The 26,229-nt window shown below is 47.1% G+C and overlaps 2 protein-coding genes across 6 annotated transcripts in view; both read right to left on the reverse strand.

Moving 5' to 3' along the window:
* The window catches only part of LOC116946652 (uncharacterized), a 73,355-nt gene extending 65,125 nt beyond the window's left edge, over positions 1-8,230 (reverse strand). The window contains exon 1 of the mRNA XM_076069961.1: positions 7,967-8,230. The gene's annotated coding sequence lies outside the window, so the exon portion shown is untranslated. The remainder of the gene's footprint in view (positions 1-7,966) is intronic.
* Positions 8,231-13,930: 5,700 nt separating this feature from the next.
* Positions 13,931-24,678, reverse strand: RNASEH1 (ribonuclease H1). 5 transcript variants are annotated; one of them, XM_032961811.2, is made up of 8 exons: positions 24,412-24,678; positions 22,993-23,122; positions 21,181-21,242; positions 20,241-20,337; positions 20,085-20,139; positions 18,608-18,692; positions 17,060-17,184; positions 13,931-16,040 (listed from the first exon to the last, which is right to left on the reverse strand). In XM_032961811.2, exons 2-8 carry the CDS (start codon positions 23,046-23,048, stop codon positions 15,960-15,962), a joined length of 561 nt encoding a protein of 186 aa, XP_032817702.2. In that variant the 5' UTR covers positions 23,049-23,122; positions 24,412-24,678; the 3' UTR covers positions 13,931-15,959. The 5 variants fall into 5 exon arrangements, with proteins under 5 accessions (XP_032817702.2, XP_032817703.2, XP_032817704.2 ...); XM_032961812.2 differs by having other exon boundaries at positions 23,059-23,122; positions 24,412-24,675; XM_032961813.2 differs by lacking the exon at positions 24,412-24,678 and adding an exon at positions 23,994-24,275 and having other exon boundaries at positions 23,059-23,122.
* Between the last annotated feature and the right edge of the window lie 1,551 nt (positions 24,679-26,229).

Here is a 26,229-nt window from a genome sequence, read left to right on the forward strand (position 1 = left end):
ATTCGAAAGAATTTCACTCACAAATTCACTCACCCATCTGCTCACTCACTTACCCCTTCACTTCCCACGTACTCTCCCCATCACCCATCACTCTTCTATCGCTATCACCATGGTTACTATTCCCATGAACTTCTTTCATTGATTGTTCCACTCACTTTGAGGATTCGGGTCTGCCAGACTGTTTCATCTAAAAACGAACATTTTTATTTTATCAGATGAAGCCCACTGAGCTATGAAGCACTTTTTTTCAGAAGGGACCTGGCCACAAATGCTTGCACAACAAAGTGGCGTATCCTCATGTGGACATTTCACATTTAGAGCGGCCAAACACTCTAAACGCATGTTTCTGAAGTGGAGGGGAAAACTGGAGGACCCGGAGAAAAATCCACGCGACCACAGGGAGAGAGAGAGACATGCAAAATCAAAATATATAGAGGCGTCAGGGTCGGGATGGAACCCACGACCCCCTGCATACCAGGCGAGTGAGTTGGTTGTCGCCACCGTTGGGCCGCTACCCATCCATCATCCTGGGGTAAAATGAAGGTGCGGCAGCCTCCAAGTTGTTTAGCGAGTCACAAGGCACGCTGCGTTCCAGCTTGGCGTCAAGTTCCCTGCTTGGAGTTATAACTCGAGCCAGGGTTTCTCGAGCCGCAATCGGAGTGAGCAGGAACCGTGAGTGCGATCTCCTATCAGGAGGCTGCTGGCTCACTCGCCAGCGCCATGTGCGGCCAACGGATAAGCCAAACTCTGCAGTTCCTCCCACACTGAGTTAAACCGCACGGGGAGTTGAGTAAACGTCCCACTACACCTACACACGCACCCGTGTGTGCGTGCGTGCGTGCCGCTAACACGAGCGCCTTGCCAAAAGGTTTGGCAAACTTTTTTTTGTTTGAAAGTTTTGCACGTTGAGTGAGCGTGTGTGTTTGTGCGCGCAAACCACAGACGCGCACACACACACACTGAATAGAGAACGGATGTTTTAACACGGCTGGTAATCTACTGTTGGTCTTCCTCGCCAACGCAGTGTCACGGAAGTTTAGTTTGAACCATCATACTTCACACCACGATCGGCTGATTAGTTACAGGCGGTTAAGAGGCGAATCCTACAAAGAGTTGAGATATTTTATCACCCGGAAAACGAACTCAGACTGTCCAGTGGCAGCGTTGCTAAACCACTACGCCACCAACTATGTCCCCACATTGAATAAACTTTACGTATTAACTTTATTTATTAGTCATTCATTAAAAAACTTGTAATAGCAAGCGATGGCTTTTAAACTGTTGTCTTTGTCTAACACTGTACAGAGGCAATAATAATTTGTAAAGTGGGCATTATCCTCGATGCTTCTGTTTCCACCAATCTAGGCTGCCTACACAGTGCTATTGCCACTGGCTCACACACCGCCCTCAACACCAGCATGTCAACTTTGCTGATGAACTCCTCGACAGACGAAAGAAGTGGCTTTTATAAAGTCTCCGAGTCTGTATGCGAAAGTCTATGTGAGTATCTATGCGAGTCTGTTGGTCTCCACGTGAATCCTACGGGCGTCTATGCGGGTCTGGTTTTCTGCGCGAGTTGACTAGGGCCCTCCTCTGTGAACGTGCGGGGTGTCGTGTCTGTGAGTCTGTGCGGTGTGTCGTGTCTGTGAGTCTGTGCGCGCAGTCTGTGCGGGGTGTCGTGTCTGTGAGTCTGTGCAGGGTGTCGTGTCTGTGAGTCTGTGCGTGCAGTTTGTGCAGGGTGTCGTGTCTGTTAGTCTGTGTGCGCAGTCTGTGCGGGGTGTCGTGTCTGTGAGTCTGTGCAGGGTGTCGTGTCTGTGAGTCTGTGTGCGCAGTCTGTGCGGGGTGTCGTGTCTGTGAGTCTGTGTGCGCAGTCTGTGCGGTGTGCCGTGTCTGTGAGTCTGTGTGCGCAGTTTGTGCAGGGTGTCGTGTCTGTGAGTCTGTGTGCGCAGTCTGTGCGGTGTGCCGTGTCTGTGAGTCTGTGTGCGCAGTTTGTGCAGGGTGTCGTGTCTGTGAGTCTGTGCGGGTTGTCGTGTCTGTGAGTCTGTGTGCGCAGTCTGTACGGGGTGTCGTGTCTGTGAGTCTGTGCGGGGTGTCGTGTCTGTGAGTCTGTGCGCGCAGTTTGTGCAGGGTGTCGTGTCTGTGAGTCTGTGCAGGGTGTCGCTCTCCATCCACGGGCCACGAAGTCACAACACCACTGCCCTGCTCGCCCGCTCAAGTCTTCCGCTGGCTCGTCCACCAACTTCGACACGAACAGAAAAGCACTGCCACCATCGCCTTCCCCAACGGATGATGACATAAGAATGGACCCAACAATGGATGCCCCAGCATGTCTACAACTTGGGGCCCCCCACCACCCTGACCAAAGAGGGCCCATCTACATCCAACTTGAAGTGGCCAGTTGCGGTTATACGATTCGCTCACCTCTGTTAACAAAAAAAGGGTCCCACTCTTACGTCCCAGGCCAATATGACCAGCATGGACCACCTGGATGAGAGTAAAAGGGTCCCCAACGTTGTCGCGAAGGTTGCGAGACCCCAACCTTGGCAGAGACGTCCCCTCGCGTTCACGAGCGACGCGCGCGCTCCGTTCTACTGCATTGTATTGAGAAGGCCACGTGCGTTCATGGTAAGCATGTCGCTTTGCAGTACAAAACAAAATGAACTCCATACATTTCCCTCCCCCACGCCGTAGTGTGATCGTCGGGGATAGGGGTTGCTTGGCCTTACTTGGCCAAGCTGGTCAGCAGTAACGGGTTGCTGGAGAAGGGTTTGGTGGGGGCGGGAAGGACATCACGGTGTCCGATATTACTTACCCCACCGACGTTAGCCGTGGCCAGGAATGTAAATTTGTTTGAATCGCTTTGTTTCGTGTGGCCCGCCGAGCGGTGCTGTAATGCGATTTGTACTTTTACCGTGAGTGGAGGCCTCGCAGCAGCTGCCACGTGGTGGTGGTTGCTGACGCGGTCGTTGGGAGGCGGCAGAACGACGGCGCGGTGAAAATACAATTGTCGAGTTGTACCCCTGTGCTCTCGCCTGTCTGCTGCTCTACGCGCCTTTACGAACACGGCGTGGTAAAGTATGCCCCCCCCCAACCACTCATCCAGCAGTGGATTGACAATGTGCACCATGGGCGGCGTCACGTGCTGCGCCGCACGTGCAATGACGTGCCACAGGTTCATTCAATGCGGTACTGCACCGGGCAAGGCCGTAGCCATGGAGTCAACATTGGGGGTGGGTGACCAAATCTTCCAGGGTGGCCGGGGGTCCCAACCCAGAAAAAAAAAAAAACCTAATTTCCTGCCTAAAATATAAAAAAAATGCACTAACACATGGAATGGCCTTTTTATGTATTTATTACAATGTCTAATAGTGTATTGTATTACATTGCTCTGTTTTTACTTTGTTTACCATTTCTTGTTTCATTGCATGTAATGGCAGAGATTAGGGATTCATAAAGTACAACCATAACCACAATCATATACACATAAATATATGCATTGATTTACATGAAGACAAGTCCAGCTATTGTGGCCAAGGTTTAGCAAATTGTTGTTTTTATTTACATAGCATAGCAATTATATTTTTATAGCAATATATTGGGGGGGGGGGACATTTTGAGCATACTTGAATATTGGGGAGGATGTGTCCCCCCCAATATAATTTACGCCCTTGCTGCACCCGAAAGCTTTTGTTTCACCAGACTCCAAGCAAATACGGTAACGTTGTACGTCGCCTACACGCGCTGCACGTGCCCCATGATTGCTCGACACGACCCGAGTGCCGTTAGCTTGAATACTGTTTTCGTATCTTACAGCACGTGGTGTGCTATGAAGAAGGGCTATTGCCCGAAACGTTGTTTCGTTTAAAGGCCACATTTGCTATTGAGGAATGCTGAAATTGTTGTGTTCAGTGTGTATACCAATCATCAGGCGCGTGCGGTGTGTAACGGGTTTAGTTTTTAACCTACAGATTTGTAGAGATGAGCAAAACGTAAATCCATGCCTGGTTATGGGGTCACACGCTAATTTGATGCGTAATAACCGGTCTGTCGTGACAATAACTATTGCACAACCGTACCATCGATAGATTTACATTCGTGACATAACAGCAACACTAGACCAGTTCTCGTGCAAACACGACAATCATATAAATACGAACTTTTGTTTTAATCAACAAATCCCGGAATTCCACGTCTAAATATATCGGCGCCATAAACCCACGGCGCTTTCCCCTGGGGTGACGGCGGTCAAGAGTAGTTACGGAGTGGCAGCCAAAGGAGTGGAACGCGTCCTCCAACGGGACCATCTACCGAGGAGATGGAGCGGTGGCAATCGGCGCGTGGTGCGCCTGCCGGCGAGAGGCGAGACGGGGGGAGGGTGGGAATCGTTCCACATGGGGGAGACGGCGGAGACGGATTGTTAGGGGAGGGCCTTCGTCCAGCAGTGGATCGAACGATTCTGATGTTGATGAGCCCTGAACCAAAATAAACGAGGGAACGCAAAAAAAGAAAAACCCCACAACAACAAAAACAAACTCCCGCTGTGAGTTTTCAGACGGTCGCGTTCGCGGTCCCAAATCGACTCCCTCGCCTTGCTCGGACATCGCCCACGGCTTTGCATGACAATGGCCCATTGCAGAGTCCCCGCATCTGCTATCTGTCCCGAACCCAGGGGCCCTGGTGTCTTTATAAAACTCCCCTAACCACCACCACGACCACCAACCCCTTCCCTCCTGAAAATATCTTGGACGAGGTCCTTCCCGCCCCCCTCTTCCTCACCCCACGGCCGCCTACGAGCCGTGCGGAACGCGCCGATGAGACCGAATTGAGGGTAAAACACAAACAAAAACACGGGTCGATTTTTAGTTTTCGGGTCGCCTGGCATCGACTGGAAAAAGTAAAGGTTGCATGTAACTTGGTAGCCACAGCCGTAGCGAGAGGTGTGCACTGTAGAGTACTTTCAACTTCTTTCGCACCGTACGTAGCCAACCGTGCTAATCGGAGGTATAATAGATGTGGTGTGCCGGGTACCTAGGTACTCAGAATCACATCAGAATCTGTATTTATCCAGGAGGAATCCGATGAGCTATGAAGCTCTTTTTCATAGATGTCCACTGCTGGATGAAGGCCTTGCCACGTTGTGCGGAGTCGTGAGAGTGATGTTGACCATGCTTCACCACAGTGAAGTGGGCTGCTGGGGTTTTTGGCCAGGACGAGGTCTGATATCATTCGCCACTCGTGTAACGGCCGTGGCCGGGAATCCAACTCGGTTCTTGTAATCGTGGGGTTCAATGAGCAAGCAGTGCGCTAACCACTGGCACAAAACCATTCGCCCCCTTGCTCCCTCTCCGCACTTTGGATTTCTCGGGCTTTCTAATGCAGCTGCCATCTCAAGTGGCTGACACAAACCACTTCCTTGATGGCCTGTACGCCAAGACGTTGGGTAAGGCCGAATGTGTCTATCAGGGGTCCCCATGGTGGACATCTGTGAAAGAGAGCTCTCATGGCTCAGCGGATTCCTCCAGTATACATACAGATTCTGATTCTGAAACACCTGCATTGCAAGTGTTCACCACGTAAACACTCGCCCCCTCCCTCTCTATCTCCCTGCCATGAAGAAGGGCGATTACCCGAAACGTTACCTATTGTATGGTGTCCTCTTCACGGCAGTGTTATTGACGAACCTGTTGAGTTGTTTTTTTTTTATGTACCAGCGAGAAAAAGACTTCCCGTGGTTTCGAGTTCATTAAAACTTCGCAAAACTTATCCACGTCACTTGCCATGTTCGGTTGAACACAAATCACGCACACACATGGACGGAATCCCAAACAAATCCCACCGTATAAACGAGTACAGCCCATTGGTGAATCCATTGCTCATGACCGTACTTCACCACACTGGCCAGTGCAGGTTGGTAAAACGTTGAGAGTGCAGAAGAGCCAACGTATTCGTCTGCAGTCTCCCCTGCTGCCCACAATGCCAAGAGCACCCCAGCGTTTTCTCCCGCTCGTCGTGGCCACTCACTCACGAGCATTGTCCAGGCTCGACGACTGCTTGGCTTGCGAGGTCTGACCGGATTGGGGGGCACCCCCCTCCCCCGCCCCCGATGATTTGGCCCAGGGCCAAGTGAAGGATACCGCGGGTTGCTGAGCACAGGACCAGAACGCCAAACGCTCAGCAACAAAGTGCACCGTTGAACGAAGGTGCATTTTTGCTGCGGCCGTCTGGAACGCTCTTCCGATATTTGGAAGCAACTGTAGCTATGCACTTTTAGACCCAGATTGAAAACTCATGTCTTTAGAACAGCGTTTAATGTTTAGTTTGTTGTCTTTCCCCCGCACATCCGATTAGCACGGTGCGAAACAAGTTTAAAAAAACAAAGAGTAAGTTTAAAACACATACAGTCGCTGATGCCCTTCTTGAACGGAGAAAGGGGTTGGTTAGGGGAACTTCACAATATGACATTCTTGGGTAGGGTAATGTGTTCGGGAAAGAGTAAAAATAGGCTTGGAAAAAGAAGCGACAATGATGATGTGGGAAAGAGAATTTTCAAAAGTAGAGCAGTGCTAAGGAAGACGCAAGTCAGAGAACGAGACACGTGTGGTGAGTGCACCAGAGAGAGAGAGTGTGAGGGAGTGGATTCACAAACGGATCACCATGTGGCCGCTACTCCCGTGTCTTCTTCCCAGCCTATCGGTGCCTCTCCTCCACGCTCGCCACGCGCGTCGATTGATGCTCGCTGGCTCGACCGCGTGGACCACCCTGGGCTCGACTAGCGAGTCCGTGCAACGTGACAGCCTTCGTTCGCCTACACAGCGAGTGCACGTCTAGGGCATCGTCCTAAGGCAACGCTGCAGGATGACAGGACGCGCAACGCGTGGGAGATGGAGCGATGGATCTGAGCCGGCTCCGCGTTCAGCGGGTGCGGAAGGTGCATCGTTAACATCGCAGAGGTGTGAAGTTATGGCCACTGCTTGGGGGTGGCTTCATCCAGCGGTGGATAGATCGTGACTGAAATGAGCTATTTGCTTCAATAGATATCTGCAATGCGCAGAGTATATGGTGTTGTATACTGTATGTACTGTTGGAGATGTACTGTAGAGTGCATGCTGAATGGTATGGAAATATACTACTAAAGTGTATATTCTGTATAATGTGTACTGTAATAGATACTGTCGCATATATATAAACTGTAGTTTATATACTGGAGTGTATAAACTGTAGGTTATGCACAGACTGTTTCGTATATACGGAAGTAAATATACTGTTGGCTATATATACCGTAATGTATATCATATTATGTAAATACTGGAGTGTGTACTGTATATATTGTCGTGAATATATACGGTATGGTAATAATATACTCTAAGGCTTATAGAGACATTGCACAAGAGCTGGTGATCTTATCAGATCCTGCCTGCCCGTTACTCTAACGGTTCGCGGACGTTCACGTCGTACGCGTGCGAACGTTGAACTTCTTTCGCACCGTACGCAGCCAACCGCGCTCATCGGAGGCGCTGGCAACTTCACGAAGTTGAAGCGAGCAACCAGGACGGCACGAGCAACTCTCCCCACCCCCCCCAAGAGCAACACTGACCCCCCCCCCAACAACGTCAACCACCCCAAGCCAAGAAGCACACACACACAACAGCAGCAGCATACACACACAACAGCAGCAGCATATACACACAACAGCAGCATACACACACACAGCATCATACACACGCAGCAGCAGCATATACACACACAGCAGCAGCATACACACAGCAGCATACACATACACAGCAGCAGCATATACACAACAGCAGCATACACACAGCAGCAGCATACACACAGCAGCATACACACAACAACAGCAGCATACACACAACAACAGCAGCATACACACAACAACAGCAGCATACACACAACAACAGCAGCATACACACATAGCAGCAGTAGCATATAACAAACTTACGAAGGCACTAACCGGCGTAGGTTGATCTTTACTTTGTTGTTTGTTTGTTCCACTTGCGCGTGTTTTTTTTGCGAAATAATATAAAATAATATAAATATACTGCGTAATGTGTATATATATAAACTAGAAGAAGAAGCAGAATGGGGATTAGGACAGGGAGGAAAAAAAAAGTGAAGTTTATTTTTTTTCCGGCTGCACGCAACTCGCCGCAGAAACTTCCGAAAAAGTTTCTAAAAGTGAGACCACGTGACGACCTCCCACGTCACTCCTTTCACAATCGATGAGAGGCGAGAGGGGGGGGGAGAAACGGGGGGTGAGGGATGGGGTCCCCCAGTGGGACCCCCCCCCACCCACCCACCACCACCACCACCCCAGCACGGACCCCCTGAGATGCTGTTGGGGGCTGCTGGCCGTGTGACCCCTCTGCACCCAACCAGCCAGCATCTGATGTGACATACTCCCTTCCGCTTAAAGATCGGAGCGCGCACACACGCGCGCACACACACACACACACGCGCGCACACACACACGCGCGCACACACACACACACACGCGCGCACACACGCACACACGCACACACACGCGCGCACACACGCACAAACAACAAGCGCCATTCGCCACTAAGTGGCAGTGACGTCACCACGACCATTGTGCCAGGCTGTGTGCACGTTGAGGCCACGTGAAGTGTCGAACGCCGGCTGGCAGGAGGTCACGGGGCAGACCCGGCAGGTGCCACGGGTCGACTGAGACGAGTGGCCGATGCACCACCTGTGCCCCCTACTGTCCCAACTTGCTGTGCTTTATCCGCCGGGCGCTCCGCTCGTTGTTGTGAGCGTCGCTCCTCCGCCCTCCGTTGTTGTTGGAGGGCGACTGCCTCCAACTTGCCCAGTAGCAGCGTCCTTCACGAGCCTCCTCCACACACGCCGCACGCGCTGTGTGATGCGTAAGGCATCGGCACTGCGGAGACAAAGGCGGCTGTGCGTGCTGTTGGCCACCCCACCGCGTGCTGTTCCGCAGGTGTTCGCGAACAGCACCTGCCTCAACAGTTCATTAAATGCCATACGGGGGATCTTTGTCTTGTTTTATTTAATTCCTTAAGTGTAACTACGATCAGTCCTGTAGCGTGACCGTATTTAAAGCAGGGGGAGGAGGAGGGGGGGGCAAATACAAACTCGGTGCAAAAAAAAAAAACTTGAAACAATTGTCAAACGCTAAACAACACGAGTCCCCGATGAAGTTGTGCTTCTATCTCTCGTCACTTCTACTCTGGCCACTCACCCCCTGTGTATGCGGGAAGTGAGTGTGGGGGGTTACCCCCTCCACCACCCCCATGATACGGGGCTGATCCACTGCTGGATGAGGTCCTCCAGTACCACACCAATGGGTGATGCTCCACTGCCCTCTGCTGCCCACTACGTAGCCACGCAGCATCCCGGAGTTGCGCGTCTCACCTCGCAGAGCTTCCACCATCTGACCGACACGGGGCACACATTGCGGGTGTTGACGCGGTGGCTAGGAGATGTTAACTACCTCGCCTGGTATACAGGAAGTCGTGGGTTCGACCCCAACCCTGACGCCTGCTGCTGCTGTATATTTGGAGTTTGCGTGTCTTTCTCTCTCTCCCCGTGGTCGCGTGTCCCTCCACATTTAGAAAAAAACACGCGTTTAGTGGTTGGCTGTGATACATTTCCACGTGATAAGCCACTTTGCTGAGCTATCACTTGTGGCCAGGTCGCTTCTGAAAAAGAGCTACATAGCTCAGTGGACATTACCTGGTAAAATAAAAAAAAATAGATTATAGTTGTAATCCAGGGACAGTGCGGTGGGATTCTACTTTGCATCGTGCAAGCCTGGATCGACTCATAACCAACATGTCCATACATATTTCTGTGCAGCCCTTTCAATCCACTGTTGGATGAAGTCATCCCCACGCCGTGTCGGTCATGGGGGCTGTTCAACCATACTTCACCACGCTGGTGAGTGCGGGTTGTTGAATAGGGGGCAGCCGTATCAGATGGAATGTCTACTCGCAACTGATGTTAGCCGTGACGGGAAATCGGACTATCCTTGCTTGGTCCACGGTGCGGTGCGTTAAACGATTGTGCCACCAAATAGACCACAACTTACAGTACAGGCAAAGGCGCAGGCCATCAATTACTTGGTTACGCCACTTAGAGCAGAAGGACCGTCATAAATTCTGGATTACTTTTCTTTCACAATGAAAGCAATAGTTCAATGAGACCATGTGCCTTTTTTTTTCGTTAAAAGGAAGACCCGAGTTTAAGTAAGCTCAACAACAACAACAGCAGCAGCAGCGAACAACTTCCCCCAGGGTAAGCAACACAAACACGCAGACGCAACTTGAGACACTAAAGATCCCTTACCAGCCAAAGCAGAACTTGAAGCGGTCGAGTCTGTGGCGCGGTTCCGTAAATAAACAACCCACGGCGGTTGATTTATGAAATGCGTTTGTGTAACTGTATTATTTGCCCGGCAGATGTTCGTTTGCAGAAACAAACCAATGACAGCCCTCGCAGTCGTCCCAGGAAGCCACACGGGCACATGGCAGACGCGCGTCCCACAAAGCGACGACGAGAAGAGGGCCTCGCGTGTTTCCAATGCTCCACACCCCCCTTCCCCCCCCCCCCCACTTTTTCCCACTGGCTCATCCGAGCCGAGCTAGCGCAGGGCCCGCCTTACGGTACTCCGGGTGGTTTATTCCCGCTGGTTAATTGTCAAGGAGAGCCCGAACCAAACCGTGAAACTTTGGCTCCAAGAAACATTTGAATCCGGCTCGGGGCCAAGCATTGGCCAGGGCAATGATTTCATTTTCCCCTTGCACTGTCAACTTTTCCACCATTGTTCCCAAAGCACTGCATCACAGGCGTGCACCACCACCACCTACTACAACCATCACCAATTACACCACCACCACCTACTAAAACCATCACCAATTACACCACCACCACCTACTACAACCATCACCAATTACACCACAACCACCACCTATTAGAACCATCACCGATTACACCACCACCACCTACTACAACCATCACCAATTACACCACCACCACCTACTACAACCATCACCAATTACACCACCACCACCTACTCCAACCATCACCAATTACACCACCAACTACTACAACCATCACCAATTACACCACTACCACCGACTAAAACAATCACCAATTACACCACCAACTACACCATCACCAACTACACTATCACCACCACCGACTACAACCATCACCAACTACACCACAACCACACCACCACGGTTGGCTACGTACGGTGGGAAAGAAGTTCAACATACATACGTACATCATGCGCAGATAAAGAGCGAGCTAATGGGCTAGTCACGGTCCAGACACTTTTCACCATGAACCAATACCTAACACTTTCTCCGAATGATGAGAAACTCACGAGACACCAAAGTGAATGCAGGCTGAAAACAAATACGAGTAGAGCAAGGTTGGCTCTTCGATTATTTAAGCAACAGCTTGCTCTACCAATTAACAGTTCGATTACTCGACCGTCGTGTGATGCTGGACGGGAGGTTGACATAGCTCGACGATGCCGACGAGACGCGAAGACAGCGAGTGGGTTTGTGAATCCACCTGTGGGCAGTACCGAGCGTTATTCCATCGTGATTGTGGTGGGTATTCTCCGAGTACTCCGGTTCACTCCAACATAAAACAGTGCAACTTTACTGCTTTTCGACACCAGCAAGGACAAATGAGACCAGCCGGTGCGCACTTTTCTATCTTGGAGAGTGTCCTATAATTGACAGGAAGTGTTAGGAGTTGGTTTATTGGTGGCCTTAGTCGGGGGGGGGGGGGGGCAAACTATCCCCACGGTGATCGGGGAGGGCTTCTCCACACGAAGTCCCTGGAACACAAAGCATTAGTGGAGAATGAAGGCTACGCGGCACTGATGATCCTAACAGTGATGAAGCTGGTCTATCTACACTCGTCTTAAAATAAATGCCTTTTACCATTGTGGCATCAAATTCCCTGTAGAGAGAATGCCTGTCCGTCTGCAGTGACAAACACCACAACAAAAACAAAACAGGTGCGATGCCACAACCGCGTATACGCGAATATTTTGTCGAGGCAGGTGCACGATAGGTCGCGTTTGCGGTTAAGTCACGTGTATTGTTTAGGAATAACAAAGGCAAATCCTTGCTTCAGAAATACATACACATAACAGTGTTCATTTGGTGAATGGTATCATTTAGTGGCAATTCCACGTTGGTCGAGAGGCTGGAGTAATATGGACGTGTCTATGAAAGGTAACATATCAACGTGTCTTAAAAAGAATGTGTTGATAACTGCGTACCGCCGGTTGTATAATGATCAAAAGTTCGTATAAAAGCTTGGAGACGCACATGCTTTGAATTACATTGAGACAGAAAGAGGAACACGTGGATTAGAAAACATAATTCAAACTGTTAATAAAGGTAAATGGGCTTGGGCAGGACGTGTTGCTAAAGGGGATGGCCAATAATGAAAACATTTGGATTGGGTAATCAAAATTAACGTGTCCCATCTTTGGGGACATCCACCGATGATATGCAGCAATCAACTCAGATACAGGTTCTGGGTGATTACGGATCGTTGAGAAATGGCAACTGCTGCTTGGGGAGTCCTTCATCCAGCAGTGGATTGGACATGGATTGTTGGTGTACAACAATACGACGAATTGCATACACACGTTGTGAGCACGATATACATAAAAGGGTGGACACGAGGTAAGAATATTAAACGTCACATAAGCCTCCATTTATCCACTTTTGAGACAGCGTCGCTTTAAAAAAATACATGGCATTTCCACACCACTCGCTACGGCAGCTTATTTAACAAAGCACTTTAATGAAGCCATCCATATGGTAAAAGCTCATGCCTTATCGGGGCTAGAAACTAGCTGTTATGGCAGAAGGCAAAATGTGCCATAAACAAGGCACCACATTTCCACCAGAGCAGGTGGCAGGCCCACTGAAGATGCAACTCGCAGTGCTTTCCCTACCAGCATTGTTTCCTCTCAAAAGGGGATGGGGGTATCAAAGTTGGTTTACAGTTTGAAACATCTGCCGCAAAGCACCACCAGCTAAGACAATGGCAATAACAGCGCCAAAATGGCATGGCCACTATTGTGCCCCATCTTTGCCGCAAAGCAAACGCAATTCGCTTGTATTGGTTTTGTGCTCGGAACTGGCTATGGATCTTCATCTGTAATTATTATCGGAATGATGCCACGATGTTAATGGTTAGCTCGCTGAGCTTGCAATCCAGAGCTGGCCGGTTCGATTTAATCTGCCGGCATGGCAAATGAAACGGGCAAGTTTCTTAGATCCCCCGACCTGCCCGCCGAGCAGTCAAAACGGGTGCTTGCCACGAGTCTTTCAGCAGGCCGTGAGATTACTCCACCTCGAGATGTACTCTCTTGAGACTCTTCCGCCAGCAGTGGCACAAGCAATTTCAGGGTTGTGCATTTACTCAAGACCTATTTTATTGGCAAACCATTGTAAATACCAGACTTTTCAGAGGGGAGTTAATATTTGGTGTAACTACCCGCATTTCCACATGTAGACAAATAAGCACACGTTAAAATGATTAAATCAAAACAAGAATACGTAATGTTACATACAATTCCCTTTGTATTTTTCTTGTTGCTTCGTCTTTTTATTGGCCGAATCCATTTAAATTAATATTCAAACTACAATAACCACATCCATTTCTTGACAAAGCCTCAGATTTCGCAATGAAGACATCAGCCAAGATCAATTCATGGATGAAGGCATCTCAAAGCCGTCACCACCCTCTCACGATCCTGCGATGTAATAATCCACGGCTTGTAGCGAGGGACTTCAACCGGGCAGTAAATAAATGGCAAATTACATGATTTTGCAGACCTGGTGACTGAAAAGCTTTAGTCATTTCAAATCATTAGTAACATTAAAACAAAACAATGACAGTTTTACATGCAACAACATTTATTTGAATCAACAAAGAGGTTCCACTCTTACCATAAAATTGAGTTACCCCCCCCCCCAGTTGGTTATGAAAGGTCAACAATGTATTCCTGCCGATGCATAAACATAAAATGTGTTTTATAACAACTGGCCTTAACATTAACATGGCCATGTAAAATCGCAGCATGCATCTAAAATCTAATAAAACATTGGTAGAAGCAAAAGCATTAAAGGCAAGTTGCTCATGCACTGCACATTTTAACAAAAGCAAGCAAGTATGATCATGATTGGGTTTCTGAAATGTATATTTTTTCTGAACTAAGTGTTATTCATTTAAAGAAACTCGGATTATAGCCAAATTAGTGATAATGTGGAACACTGTAAAAGCTGCGCATTGATCACAGTACATGACATCGATAATGGCAATTATAGAGACAAATTCTAGAAAATTGTACATTACTTTAACTTATTTCAAAAGAGCAATCTTGTTTTTAAAAAGGTCAAATTATTTTCCTTTGCAAATTGAAACCCAAACCATGTTGAATATTACCAGTATGCCTGCATCTTTACATGCATTTGGACATATATGGAAATAACTTTATGCATAAACATGTTATCACAGAATTATTAAATAAGCAGAGGCAGTGGTTTACCGAGGCCATGCATTAACTCCAACAGCAAACATTAAAAATGAGCAATTCCAAACCAAAACGTGCAACTCCAACAGCAAATATTCAAAATGAGCAATTCCAAACCAAAACGTGCAACTCCAACAGCAAACATTCAAGATGAGCAATTTCAAACCAAAACGTGCAAAGTACACAAGTGATTTAAGAGCAAAATCGCATCGACTCATAAAATAATTGTCTCATAAGTGTCTTCAATGAATCGGGATAACTCCTGGGTGTAGTTTATGAGGTACATCCATTTTCTTAAAACCCTGTTATTTCCATTAAAACATTTAGCCCATTTATAGCTCGTAATTGGCCAGATGGATCAGTGGCAAGAGGCAGTGGCTCACAATCTTAAGAACGAGCGTTCAAATCCTAGTTGGTTGGGGATTAACTTGACCCATTATCCCCCTGGGTCCAATAAAATAAGTACCACTTTTTTGGGAAGTCAACAGTGGTTGTCTTATGAATACTCACCTTTTCCATTCAGAATTTGGTTGCATTTTCAGCAATGGCTCAGGGCTTTAAACATACGAGTACTTGCCTCAATGCTCATATGAGCAGAAAGTCAAACTTTTCTGACAGGTTGCAATGCAATTTCCGTTGGATATATGAAAACATAAAAACAGTAAAAAAAATACCTAAACTAGAAGCAAATTTTTGGCACAAACAATCCAATGATACAGTAGTCAATGAACAGTACTAAAAACTGGACTTCCTGGTGAATGGAGACCAGCTAACATGTTGAGGGTTGCTTTGCACTATTCCATAATTTAGTTTTGAAAGTGCATTTTTCAATTTGCAGTTGTAAACATTTTTTATCGTAAATTAAACCATTTTGTTTGACCATCAGGCCGCCAAAACATAACGTTTATAATGACCAACATGAGCTATAAATTTCAGTTTAGTTACAATTCCACATACATTTCAAAAATTCCGATTTTACCCATTTTCCCCACTTATAAATGTAAGAGCCCACGAAAACCAAAGCAGCTCGTACATACCTTCATATATGCATATTCCAAATAAAATCCACTTACAAGCAAAGTTTTCAATTACAATTTAAAGCTTCAAAATATTATAAGTGTCTAGTTGCGCCGCATTTGGTGTTGCCCGACGTTTCGTTCCAAGTACTAAGGGCTTCATCAGGAACTAGCATACTATCGAACATACCAAACAACCGAAAAAAAGAGCTATTCTCTCAAGCTATATTTTTTTACAATAATTGTTTTGCGTATGGACTGCAGCCACTATTTAAACATCAAAGAGCACCTCAGCACACGATGGTATATACCACTAGACCAAGGGACAAGACAAATGAACACCACTCGTTGCTGCAATGGCCCATCTGCACATGAAGTCACTTCCTTCTGGATCCTTCCCGGGCCAGCCTATCCGCAGCCTCATTACCTTTGTGGCCACTGTGACCCGGAACGTGCTTCTGAAATACATAATAGGACACACACATCCATCATCGTCGAGAAAGTGACGGGTTGTTCCCCACTTTCAAATGAATGTTAAAAATTTTAAAAAATATCAAATCTAAAGAAAACATTTTGGAAAATCCGAATTCCTTTGGATTTTTCCAAAAATTCGACGGTGAATGCAGTTACTTCCACGTGTCGATTTCTTCCTGCGAAGGTGCCATTTTATAATTTCAACTTGTAACGCACACCGTATTCGCTCACTCCTGAAGAGAGGACACGAGAGGCAATGGGGAAGCAAAGGGGGCAAGCTGGAAGGCAGCCACGTGGCGAGCCGGTGCCAATAATTACCCAAGCTCTGCAGTCTTGTGTATATTAAGGCATTATCGGCCAATAGATGTTTTCATGTTGGAGAAAAGACACAACAGGATATTTTTGCTCTGCTGATTTTTCCTGGCGAGCCAAGGTATAGGGGGGACCTCGACTCCCACAGGAAGGGAGTTTCACAACATTTGTATGATCCACCAACCCTCACCTCCAGTGCTGGATTACAGGCGTGTGCCGAAAGTGGGGTCACGTTTAGATTCGAAGCCTTCGTGACTGCAAGGATCCATACTCTTGGTTCTATTCGGTAAAGTCACGTAGGTGACTTTACCGAATAGAACCAAAGAGTATGGGTCACATTTACTTAAACTACTAAATTATACCCTTGTTAATCAACTCATCCATATTAGACAGTGAAAGTGATTTCTTGCTCAGAGCATTGAGGCAAAGCTCATCTCTTGTGGAATTCCACATTCCAATCGCAGGAGCGAGGCTATTGATAGAACGCACCTTTTCACTCCCCCACACTGGTACTAATTTTATCGACTCCGTGAGGGATGATGGGCTCAGCCAACCCCCAATCAGGATTTGGACTGGCAACCTTCCGAATGCAAGCTGCTTGCACTACCACTGCACAAACAGGCCCACTTATCAGATGATACCTAAACGATATTTCTGTTGATTCAGCAGGCAAGCCCAACAGAGGCCTTACCCAAGTGACATCGATTCCCTGGCTCAGTCGATCCAGTTTCTGAAATTCAGCTTTGTTTTTCACCGGTTCTCCTGTGACCGTCTTCCATCCATTTTGCTTCCAGGTATTCACCCACTTGGTGGCCCCTATAACACAGGAAAATACACTCAACATGAAATATATTAACCTCAAATCTAAATAAATATTTGTTAGATCATGCAGGTGTAATGTTAAAGATGTACCTTCCGACACCACACACTGGAAATACCTACACAATCTAACAAAAATGCATCGTGAATCATTACTGGTCACTTATTTCATTTACAGCCCTTTGTCAAATCATTGCTAGATGGAAGCAGCGCTAAACCACGTTATGGGAGTTGTTTGACCATACTTCAGCATATGGATTGGTGTAAGCAGGGCTGGTTAAAATATCACTTGCCACAGATATGATACACAGGTGGGATTCAAACTCAACTCGCTTGTTCATAAAGTAATGTGCCAACCGTAGCACCACCAACACTCTCATCTACCAGAACCATCCAGCAATAACGCAAAAACGTACTACCGTGTAGGTTCACGGCTGCATGCATCTCCAACATGTTTTCCGGCTGGACCACATGTTCTTTAGCATGTCTGCCTTTAACGTTCATTTTGGAAGCTTTTTCAGTAACTACAAGCTGCTCAAGTCAATTCCTGTAGCTTCCAAGGGTTTTAGCAAAATGTGACATCATGCTGAACATCACGTGGGGCAACCTGAAAAACACATTGAGAACTAAAGAAAAAAATGTCCTTTTACATTATAAGACCTCCTTTGCCAGTAACAAGATATAGTAATAGGTTTTACCCTTTTAACTGGCACAAAAAACTGACACCTTTATTCAAGGCATCATGTTTGCAAAAACCACAACACAAGCAGTCAAAATGCAAACAAAAAGAGACAACTCTGATAATGCACTGTCCTTGAAATTGATTGGTCCACACCCGAGACAGCTTTTCTTAGAGCCTAGTCTCCATTTCAAGGACAGTGCATTATCAGAGTTGTCTCTTTTTGTTTGCATTTTGACTGCTTGTGCTGTGGTTATTGCAAACATGATGCCTTGAATAAAGGTGTCAGTTTGTGCCAGTTAAAAGGGTAAAACCTATTACTATATCTTGTTACTGGCAAAGGAGGTCTCATAATGTAAATGCTCACCCCGAGCCCTCAATACTCTGATAGTGCGCTGTTTTTGAGTTGTATGCCTTTTGGCGTCTTCTGGTCCAACACCAGTGGAGACTAGGCTCTAAGAAAAGCTGTCTCGGGTGTGAACCAATCCATTTCAAGGACAGTGCATATTATTATCAGTTGTCTCTTTGTTTGCATTTTGACTGCTTGTGTTGTGGTTATTGCAAACATGATGCCTTGAATAAAGGTGTCAGTTTTTGTGCCAGTTAAAAGGGTAAAACCTATTACTATATAAAAAAATGTCCTATTCAATTGTGCACATGCATACCAACTGTAAGTGAACAAGCCAGATATAAATCTCTAGCAACACACCAAACTCTTCAGGAAGATTCAACTGTTCTTACCATCGATAGTGAATTTGCTGTCGGTGTGGATAGTCAGCTTGTCCAGGTTCATTTCCCGAGCTTGCTCCAGAGCGCGAGAAGCAGCCTGCAAACACAACCAGACATGCGTGACTAGGATTGCAACCCAAGTTTGCCATGATTTCGTTTTCACGGCAATTTTTTTTATCTCACTTTGCGATGATATCTCGTGATATTAACCACAGGCAGACCTCGCCGAACGCGGGAGTTAAGTTTTGAGAAATGCTTCGTTGGGCAAAAACTGCGTTCGACAAATCATAGACAATGGGAAAAATAGGGTCGCGTTCCTGGGTTCGAAATTACCATTCCCTCCCCCCCTCTTTGTTTAACTAATCCTACATGATATCCTTCCTTGTTTTGAACTGAAGGATGCGGAGTGGCTCTCCATTTCTTGTGTGTGTGTATACGTAACTTATGTTTGAATTTCACCTCAACACAAACCACTTCCCGTGCCGCGGCTCTAGCGCCTGACGTTCGCCCCTCACACCGAATTGTCACCCCGACGCTCGCCCCTGTCACTTGAATGTTAGTGAGTTGCCATGAAGGTGTCCGTCTAACGTCCTCAACAACCGGGCGATTAGATGCATGCGGCAACATGTGAATATTTGCGTTGTGCCGTTGTCCGCGAGTGTATTAGATTAGCACACAAAAACATACATTGTAATTTAATCTTCGCACTGATCCACCTTCCAACGAATGCAAGATTTCAATAAAATGCAAACATTTTTAATCAAGCTTTAAGTGTACTGGAAGTACAGAAAAAAACAATTTAGTAATAATTGTGATATACAATTACAAAGTTATAGAAAAGTAACATCACAATAATCAAATCCAGACAATTTGTATGTCTGGAAAATGTTATATTGTTGGAACCAGAATGCATACACATCTCTGAATCAGCTCAAGGTTCCCGTAAATCACATGACCTGTGTGACCACTGTCACCGAATCCGTGCACTCTCTCCACCCCCTGTGAAAACAAGACGCTGCTCAATGCAGCTCAATTGTTCTTGCTCCCCTCCCCTCAACCCCAAAACCTTGACCTTGTCATTCCTTCTCTGCCTCTTCCCCAGCGCCACTTTCTTTCTGCTGCTCATCTTGACGCATACCCTCTTGTTCGTCTTGGGGACTTTGGTCCCAGCATCCCTTCTGTTTGCTAGTCATCTCGCTCTGTCTGACCTTTTGCACAACTTTCATTCGATGAACAATAGCAGCCAACCACCTGTAACTTTGCATAATATTTATATATTTCCCATTACTTTCTTCTCTTTTCCATTTTCCACAAGTTATATCCTCGACTCAATTACCCCATGTTGTGCCACGGGTAAACGCTTCTATACCCCCTGCATACAGATCAAATTCGACTTGTAACCTTTCGCAAGGCAGTGCTCAAAAGTTACTCTCTGATAAGCACAATTATTTAGCAGTAAAGGAGAACAATTAAAGCAGACGTTACTCACTTCTATTTCTGCCCTTTGGTTGGTCGGGCGTCCTCCAAGTTTTTCACTTACGTTCCTACAAGTGAAAAAAACGAAATTGGATCACCACATCGCAGGCCTAGCAAACAAAAGTGATTGCACGAGTGAAGAAGCCATTATAAAAGGAAGACGACTTACATTGGGTTGCCGTCACCCCAATACACGCCTACTCCTCCAGAGGCCCCTGGCTGGCCGTTCCTTGTGCAGCAACCGTCCGTATAAACGGACACGCCATCTAGTTGGAACAACACTCACAATTGCATTTTCCACACTGCGTATTTTTTGGTGGTTGTGCCGTGTCGCCCATCGAAGTGTTTTTGGATCGTACCGTGTGTTGTATGGCACGATGTCTGATGTTTCGCTCGAATTACTGGGAGGCTTCTTCAGGACTGAATTCGGTTCCTGATGTTTCCTGCCAAAGCTCATTTATTATCCTTACCAGTCAATATGATGTCTCTGATTTGTGTAATTCCCTGACCCACGTGCTCTTTCCATTTCTCAGCTGAATGCAGTTCCTGAATTTCCTAAAGCTTCCAGCACGCGTAGTCAAGACATCATGCCGAACAAATTATGCCCAACACGCGGTTCAATCCCCCCACACCACGATTTGCTCATTAGGTATTAACATTTTATGATAGCGTTTATACGCAGCTGCATACCAAGAAAATATACAAAGTACACCAAAATTGATTTGCATAGAAGTGTGGAAAGGCGGCGAAGGCTGATAGGAGAGAGCCAATTCACGGCCAAGCTCGGAACAGAGAAACCTGGGTTCAGCACAAACAAGCTAAAAATATATCACATTCTTTGGGTCTTTCGGTACATACTTTGATACTGGCAAAAATATCCCATTTTGAAGCTAAATATAAACCCCTCTGCTCAACCATCCAATTTCCAAAAAGAGGACGAAACTGTTGAAATGCAATATGTACCTTTTATTGCACAATGATGGGTTTGTTTACACGTAGAGCAGCTCAGCCTATCACCGACTGGCTTCCTACCCTTGCAACCACTACCATTGCCTGGGGTTGCCTGGCCAATTCGAAATGTAACCCATCCTTTCACTTCCAGCACGTACCCGAACGCTGCGTGTGTTCGTATCTCGATCCAGATCCAGAATCATAGGAGTCGTGGTACCCACTGTTTAATTCAGACAAGGCAATAAAAAATTAGTACAAGTGGTCCCCGCTTTCACGATACAATGCGTTCCTGGAAACACTGTCGTCGCAAAATTGGACCATATTTTCCCCATGGACAAGTAAAAACATCACTTGTCGATGTATTTTTTTTATTTTATCAGCCATATTTAAGAGGCTTTAATTCGTAAAAATCCATAAAACACTCGAGAATTATAAAAGTTCCACGGCAAGCCACATAAGAAACCAGACTGTTCAGTCAGGTAGGAAGGAGTTGTAAATTAAGTTTCCGAGCCATAAATTGATCTGTAGCAGCCCTATATAAACTTTGTAAACCGGAGACCGTCTGTATTATACAAAAAAAGTATTCAGTGGTGTCAATCTGTAGGGTCGTTGCAAAATGCTCCTTAAATTTAATTTCATAATGCACTGCTAGCAAGCTCACATAGGGGCAGTGAATGATCAACTGCCAGAATGACGATTCTCTCCTTGACAAAATATGGTTGGGTACAACATGCCATTCAAAATCATAGGTGAGATCAGTTTCACAGTCGCCAATACATAGCATGCCTGGACGTGCACATAACTGGGCAGATTGTGTTGGAAGAGAACGGAGTACACCAGTCACTGGGAATGGGTGCAATGCCCTCCATGCCCACTCTGTGGCGCTGTAATTGCAAAATGTTGCTGCCAAATCAGCAGGTCTGGGGCAATAGCGGGGGGTGGGGCAACTGCAACGCTGCAGTGTTAAAAAGAGACCAAGATAATAAGAGTACATAGCGGCAGGCAGCGGGAGTACAGCCGGGAATGGGACCCGGCGCGAGACGAACCGACTACATCTCTCCTCTACGGTGAACCCAGCGACGGCAGTTTTCAGTTACAGCGCCATCAACATGCGGATTTGCCTTTGCCACTTTCGCCGATAAGACATCAGTCGGTGCGAGTGGCCGCCACATTGCAAACCATTGGATTCGACGGCACGAAGGGTTATTTGCATATTTGGGGCGCCACGGTGGCTGGGAGATGTTAACTACCTCGCCTGGTATACACGAGGTAGTGGGTTCGATCCCGACGCTGGTCGCCTGCTGCTGTAATATTTGGAGTTTGCGCGTTCTCTCTCGCAGTGGTCGCGTGGATTTTTTTCTGGGCATTCCGGTTTTGAGCTTTAATGAGCCAAGAATGTCTGTGTCCCGTGCGTGACGTCACTCCACGTCGGCCAGCCCCCCTCATTAATAATCATGAGCAGGTGACGTCACTCAACATGGAGCATCCCCCATTTATAAATCAAATTAGCGGGTTACGTCACTAACATGGGGGGCGGGGCGAGGCGCCTCCCTCCCCCTGCTCAGCATCAACTCGCAACTCTCACTACAAAGGCAGAATCCTCACGTCACGCGATCTCCGTCACGCTGTTGTTGAGACAATGGAAGTAAAAAGGACGTCATGACGAACAAGGGATTATAATCTTTAACTTAAATAAGTCTGCGCCACCGCGGCCTTACAAATTGCACACGAATGGATGCGGTGAACGTCACGTCGCGGTCTGCTTTTCGTTTGCAAGTTTCACATTTACTGCAACACACCCACGTCCTTGGACGGGCAAAAGTCTCGTGGTCATTTATAACAGCCAGGTCGCTTCTGAAGAAAAACAAGAGTTCCATAGCTCAGTGGGGGCCTTACCTGGTAAAATACAAATAAAATGTCTTTTAGTGTATTGTCAGGGCCGCACTAAAGACCACCAGAGTCCCACGGGCCTTGCAATGAAGAAGACTGCCCGAAGCGATGTCCGCAGAGACGAGGAAGGGGGCATGGAGGCTCACCGCCAGTCGTCGCTCTGCCTGCCGTACCAGCTGCGCGAATTCCACGCCATGTGTGTTGTTGTACCTGGGCGCGAGTAACAAAGAAAGCAGCACGAGTTGTCACGGCGTTAGACCGTCGGAACGTGAAAAGGCGACCAGCACAAAGACAATGCACTATCAGGGCGTTTACGGTATGCCTACCGTACCTTGAACTTTTTCTTTCGCACCGTCCGTAGCCAACCGTGCTAATCTGAGGTGCCGTCTCAATCCCGGTTCCATTCTCTTATCTAAAATTCAGCCCTCGTGAAATTCCATCACGATTCCCAAATGTCCCCCGCGAACATTAAATACCACACACGCGCCTCATCATCATCATCCCCTTCGTCGCATACATCAGCAATGGTCTATCCACTGCTGGATTGAAAGCCTCCCCCCAGATGATTGCCACCCCCGTTTCTCGCGATGCAGTCCATATGGTGTCTACACGTGAGAACATAGTTCACCTCGCTATGCATATCCCGCCGTGGTTTTGCCTCTCTCGCGTGTTCTCTGCATCTGTGTGTTGAACTTGTTTCGCACCGTCAAGTGTGGTCAACATCCCCGCCATCCCCGCCACAGCCACGTGTGTGACCTTCATGCAGCAGCGGATCGACCCATGGTCGACGAAAACGATGGACAACTTTTTTTTGCAGAAACTGGATACATTGACGTCCAAGCTTACAGCGGAAGGGATCGAATTTGTAAACGGTATTTTATCATCTTAAATTAATATTGGATATTAAATTAACAATATTAAAATGGACAGAACGGGAATCCGTTATTTTCCCGCCAAATGTCCCCGAGACCACAAGGGGGCGAACACCGCCAACCCGCAACAATTGCCGAATACACAATCACATTCGAGACATCGACTTCAAACAATTATAACTACGACGAGAACAACCGACTAAAGTTACCTCAGATTTCGACGTCTTATTTACGTTCGCGCTCAAGCGCAATTGGTGCTCAAACAGCCCTGATCGATCGACTGCTGGATGAAGGCCTCCCTCAAGCCTTCATCCATCCCTCGATGGCTCTGCAATTCAACGATCCGCCACCTCCATTGCATCGCTCCACATTCTCTCAATCGCGTGCGACACGTAACCAGCATAGTACGACGGCGTTGTTTCTTCCGCACAAAGCTACAAACATCGCTTCCCTGGCATCCTCTGCGAGATGACTGTATCGCCAAGTAATTCTCGCTGGACGAGCAAAACTTGATCGCCATCAACGACTGAACACGTGGGGCCCCCTTCCCCCATAATAAAAAACAACACGGGGCACATTGAAGTTTAATCGTCTGAATTCACCGACTAAATCACACTCGCACCTTACCTGGTAAACGCAAGTCGGACGACGGCAAAGAAATCAACGGATTGACGAAACGAAGCGCGCTTGCGAAAATCGCGAACGGTAGATTGTTATAAGAAGACGAGCGTTGTTGTTGTTGAGGTGGCTACTACACCTTGTTAACTCCTCCACTGGGACTGCAGACAAATGTCGAGTGGGGAGTTTTATAGAGGACGACGACTCCCCCCATCACGAGCCAGAGTCCGCCCCATCATCACCACCACCACCACCACACACAACGCCCTCCACCTCCTCAAATCCCACAGCTGCCAACCCCTCGTCAGTGCCCCCCACACCTCATCGCAGACCAACTCAGACCTTATTGGTCACACCGCGGTGCCCCTTACGCATCTCAACGTTCATCCTCCAATGTCCCGGCACAAGCGAGAAAAACATTTAAAAACAAAAGACAGAAACATTCTTTTTGCCCGTTTTGCAAAGTCTGTACGCCGTATGGACGTGAAAACACTCAATTTCCCTTTACAAGAAGAATACGGGTGAACCTTACGGGTTGGACACGGTATCAAATTTCCTCGTCTCGTCCCAAAGGTGTCTCTCCACTCTCTCTCTCTCTGACAAATAAGAAGTTTCCTCTGCTTTTCTCAAATTCCTCACCTCGCCAAGTTCATGTACAGTATACGTACTGTACGTTGAACTTCTTTCGCACCGTACGTAGTAGACAATCGTGCTAATCGTAGGGGTGCAGCCTCAGTCCCGGTTCCAATCTCTTAAATTCATCCCTCGTGAAATTCCATCACGATTCCCAAATGTCCCCTCGAACACTAAATACCACCCGCGCCTCATCACCATCATCCCCTTCGTCGCACACATCGGCAATGATCCATCCACTGCTGGATGGAAAGCCTCCCCCCAAATTATTGCCACCCCCGTTTCTCGCGATGCAGTCCATATGGTGCCTACACATGAGAACAGAGTTCATCTCGCTATTCATATCCCGCCGTGGTTTGGCCTCTCGTGTGGTCTCTCCCCTGTGCGTTGAACTTCTTTCGCACCGTACGTAGCCAACCGTGCTAATGGGGGGTGTGGTGGGTGAAGGACGACAAAAACTAGACACAAACGCAGTTCTAAATGAACAAAAATCAATTTCGATGTAAAAGTGCAAAACTCCCAGTGGCTTCCTGGCTGCCACTCTATCCATCACCATTCTCGACTACGATATTTGGTATAACTTAGCCCCCCATTCAAGCACGCTTAACTCTTTCTCAAAAATCAACACTACATCTCTAAATAACATTTGTCGTCTCCGATTGATGTCTCTCCGTGTGATGCCAAGTGTTCACCTCTCCCACGTTTCTTTGCGAAAGTGTTCAGCTTTTGTTCAATCCTCTTCAGTGTTCACGTGTCCAATCCGCGTTGCAGCAAATCGTACGCACTCATTGAAAGCGTTCATCGATCTTCACTCAAAACTGCTCTTGAGGAGTTGTACACCCCTAGCTGCCACTGCTATTCAGTGGCCTAAAATAATGTAAGACTACTGCAATAATTGCAAATTCATTAATCCCTAAGAATGAGCAACACCAAATTAAGCCAAGGGCCTCAAAACCACTTAGACTGTATGGGCTACCAAAGATTCATAAAATCGGTATCCCATTACGACCCATAATCAGTACAATTGGCTCTGCCACTTATAAATTAGCAAAATATATAACTAAACAAATACAGCCCTACATCGGTAGGACATCTTCATTCATAAGAAATTCAGAACATCTTGTGAATGTGATTAAAGATATCAAACTTAATCCTGATATTCTGGTAAGTTTTGATGTGATTTCTCTATTCACT

Source organism: Petromyzon marinus, chromosome 27 (genome assembly GCF_048934315.1).
Source record: "Petromyzon marinus isolate PM22_M1 ecotype Great Lakes invasive population chromosome 27, UKy_Petmar_22M1.pri1.0, whole genome shotgun sequence".
Classification (NCBI taxonomy): domain Eukaryota; kingdom Metazoa; phylum Chordata; class Hyperoartia; order Petromyzontiformes; family Petromyzontidae; genus Petromyzon; species Petromyzon marinus.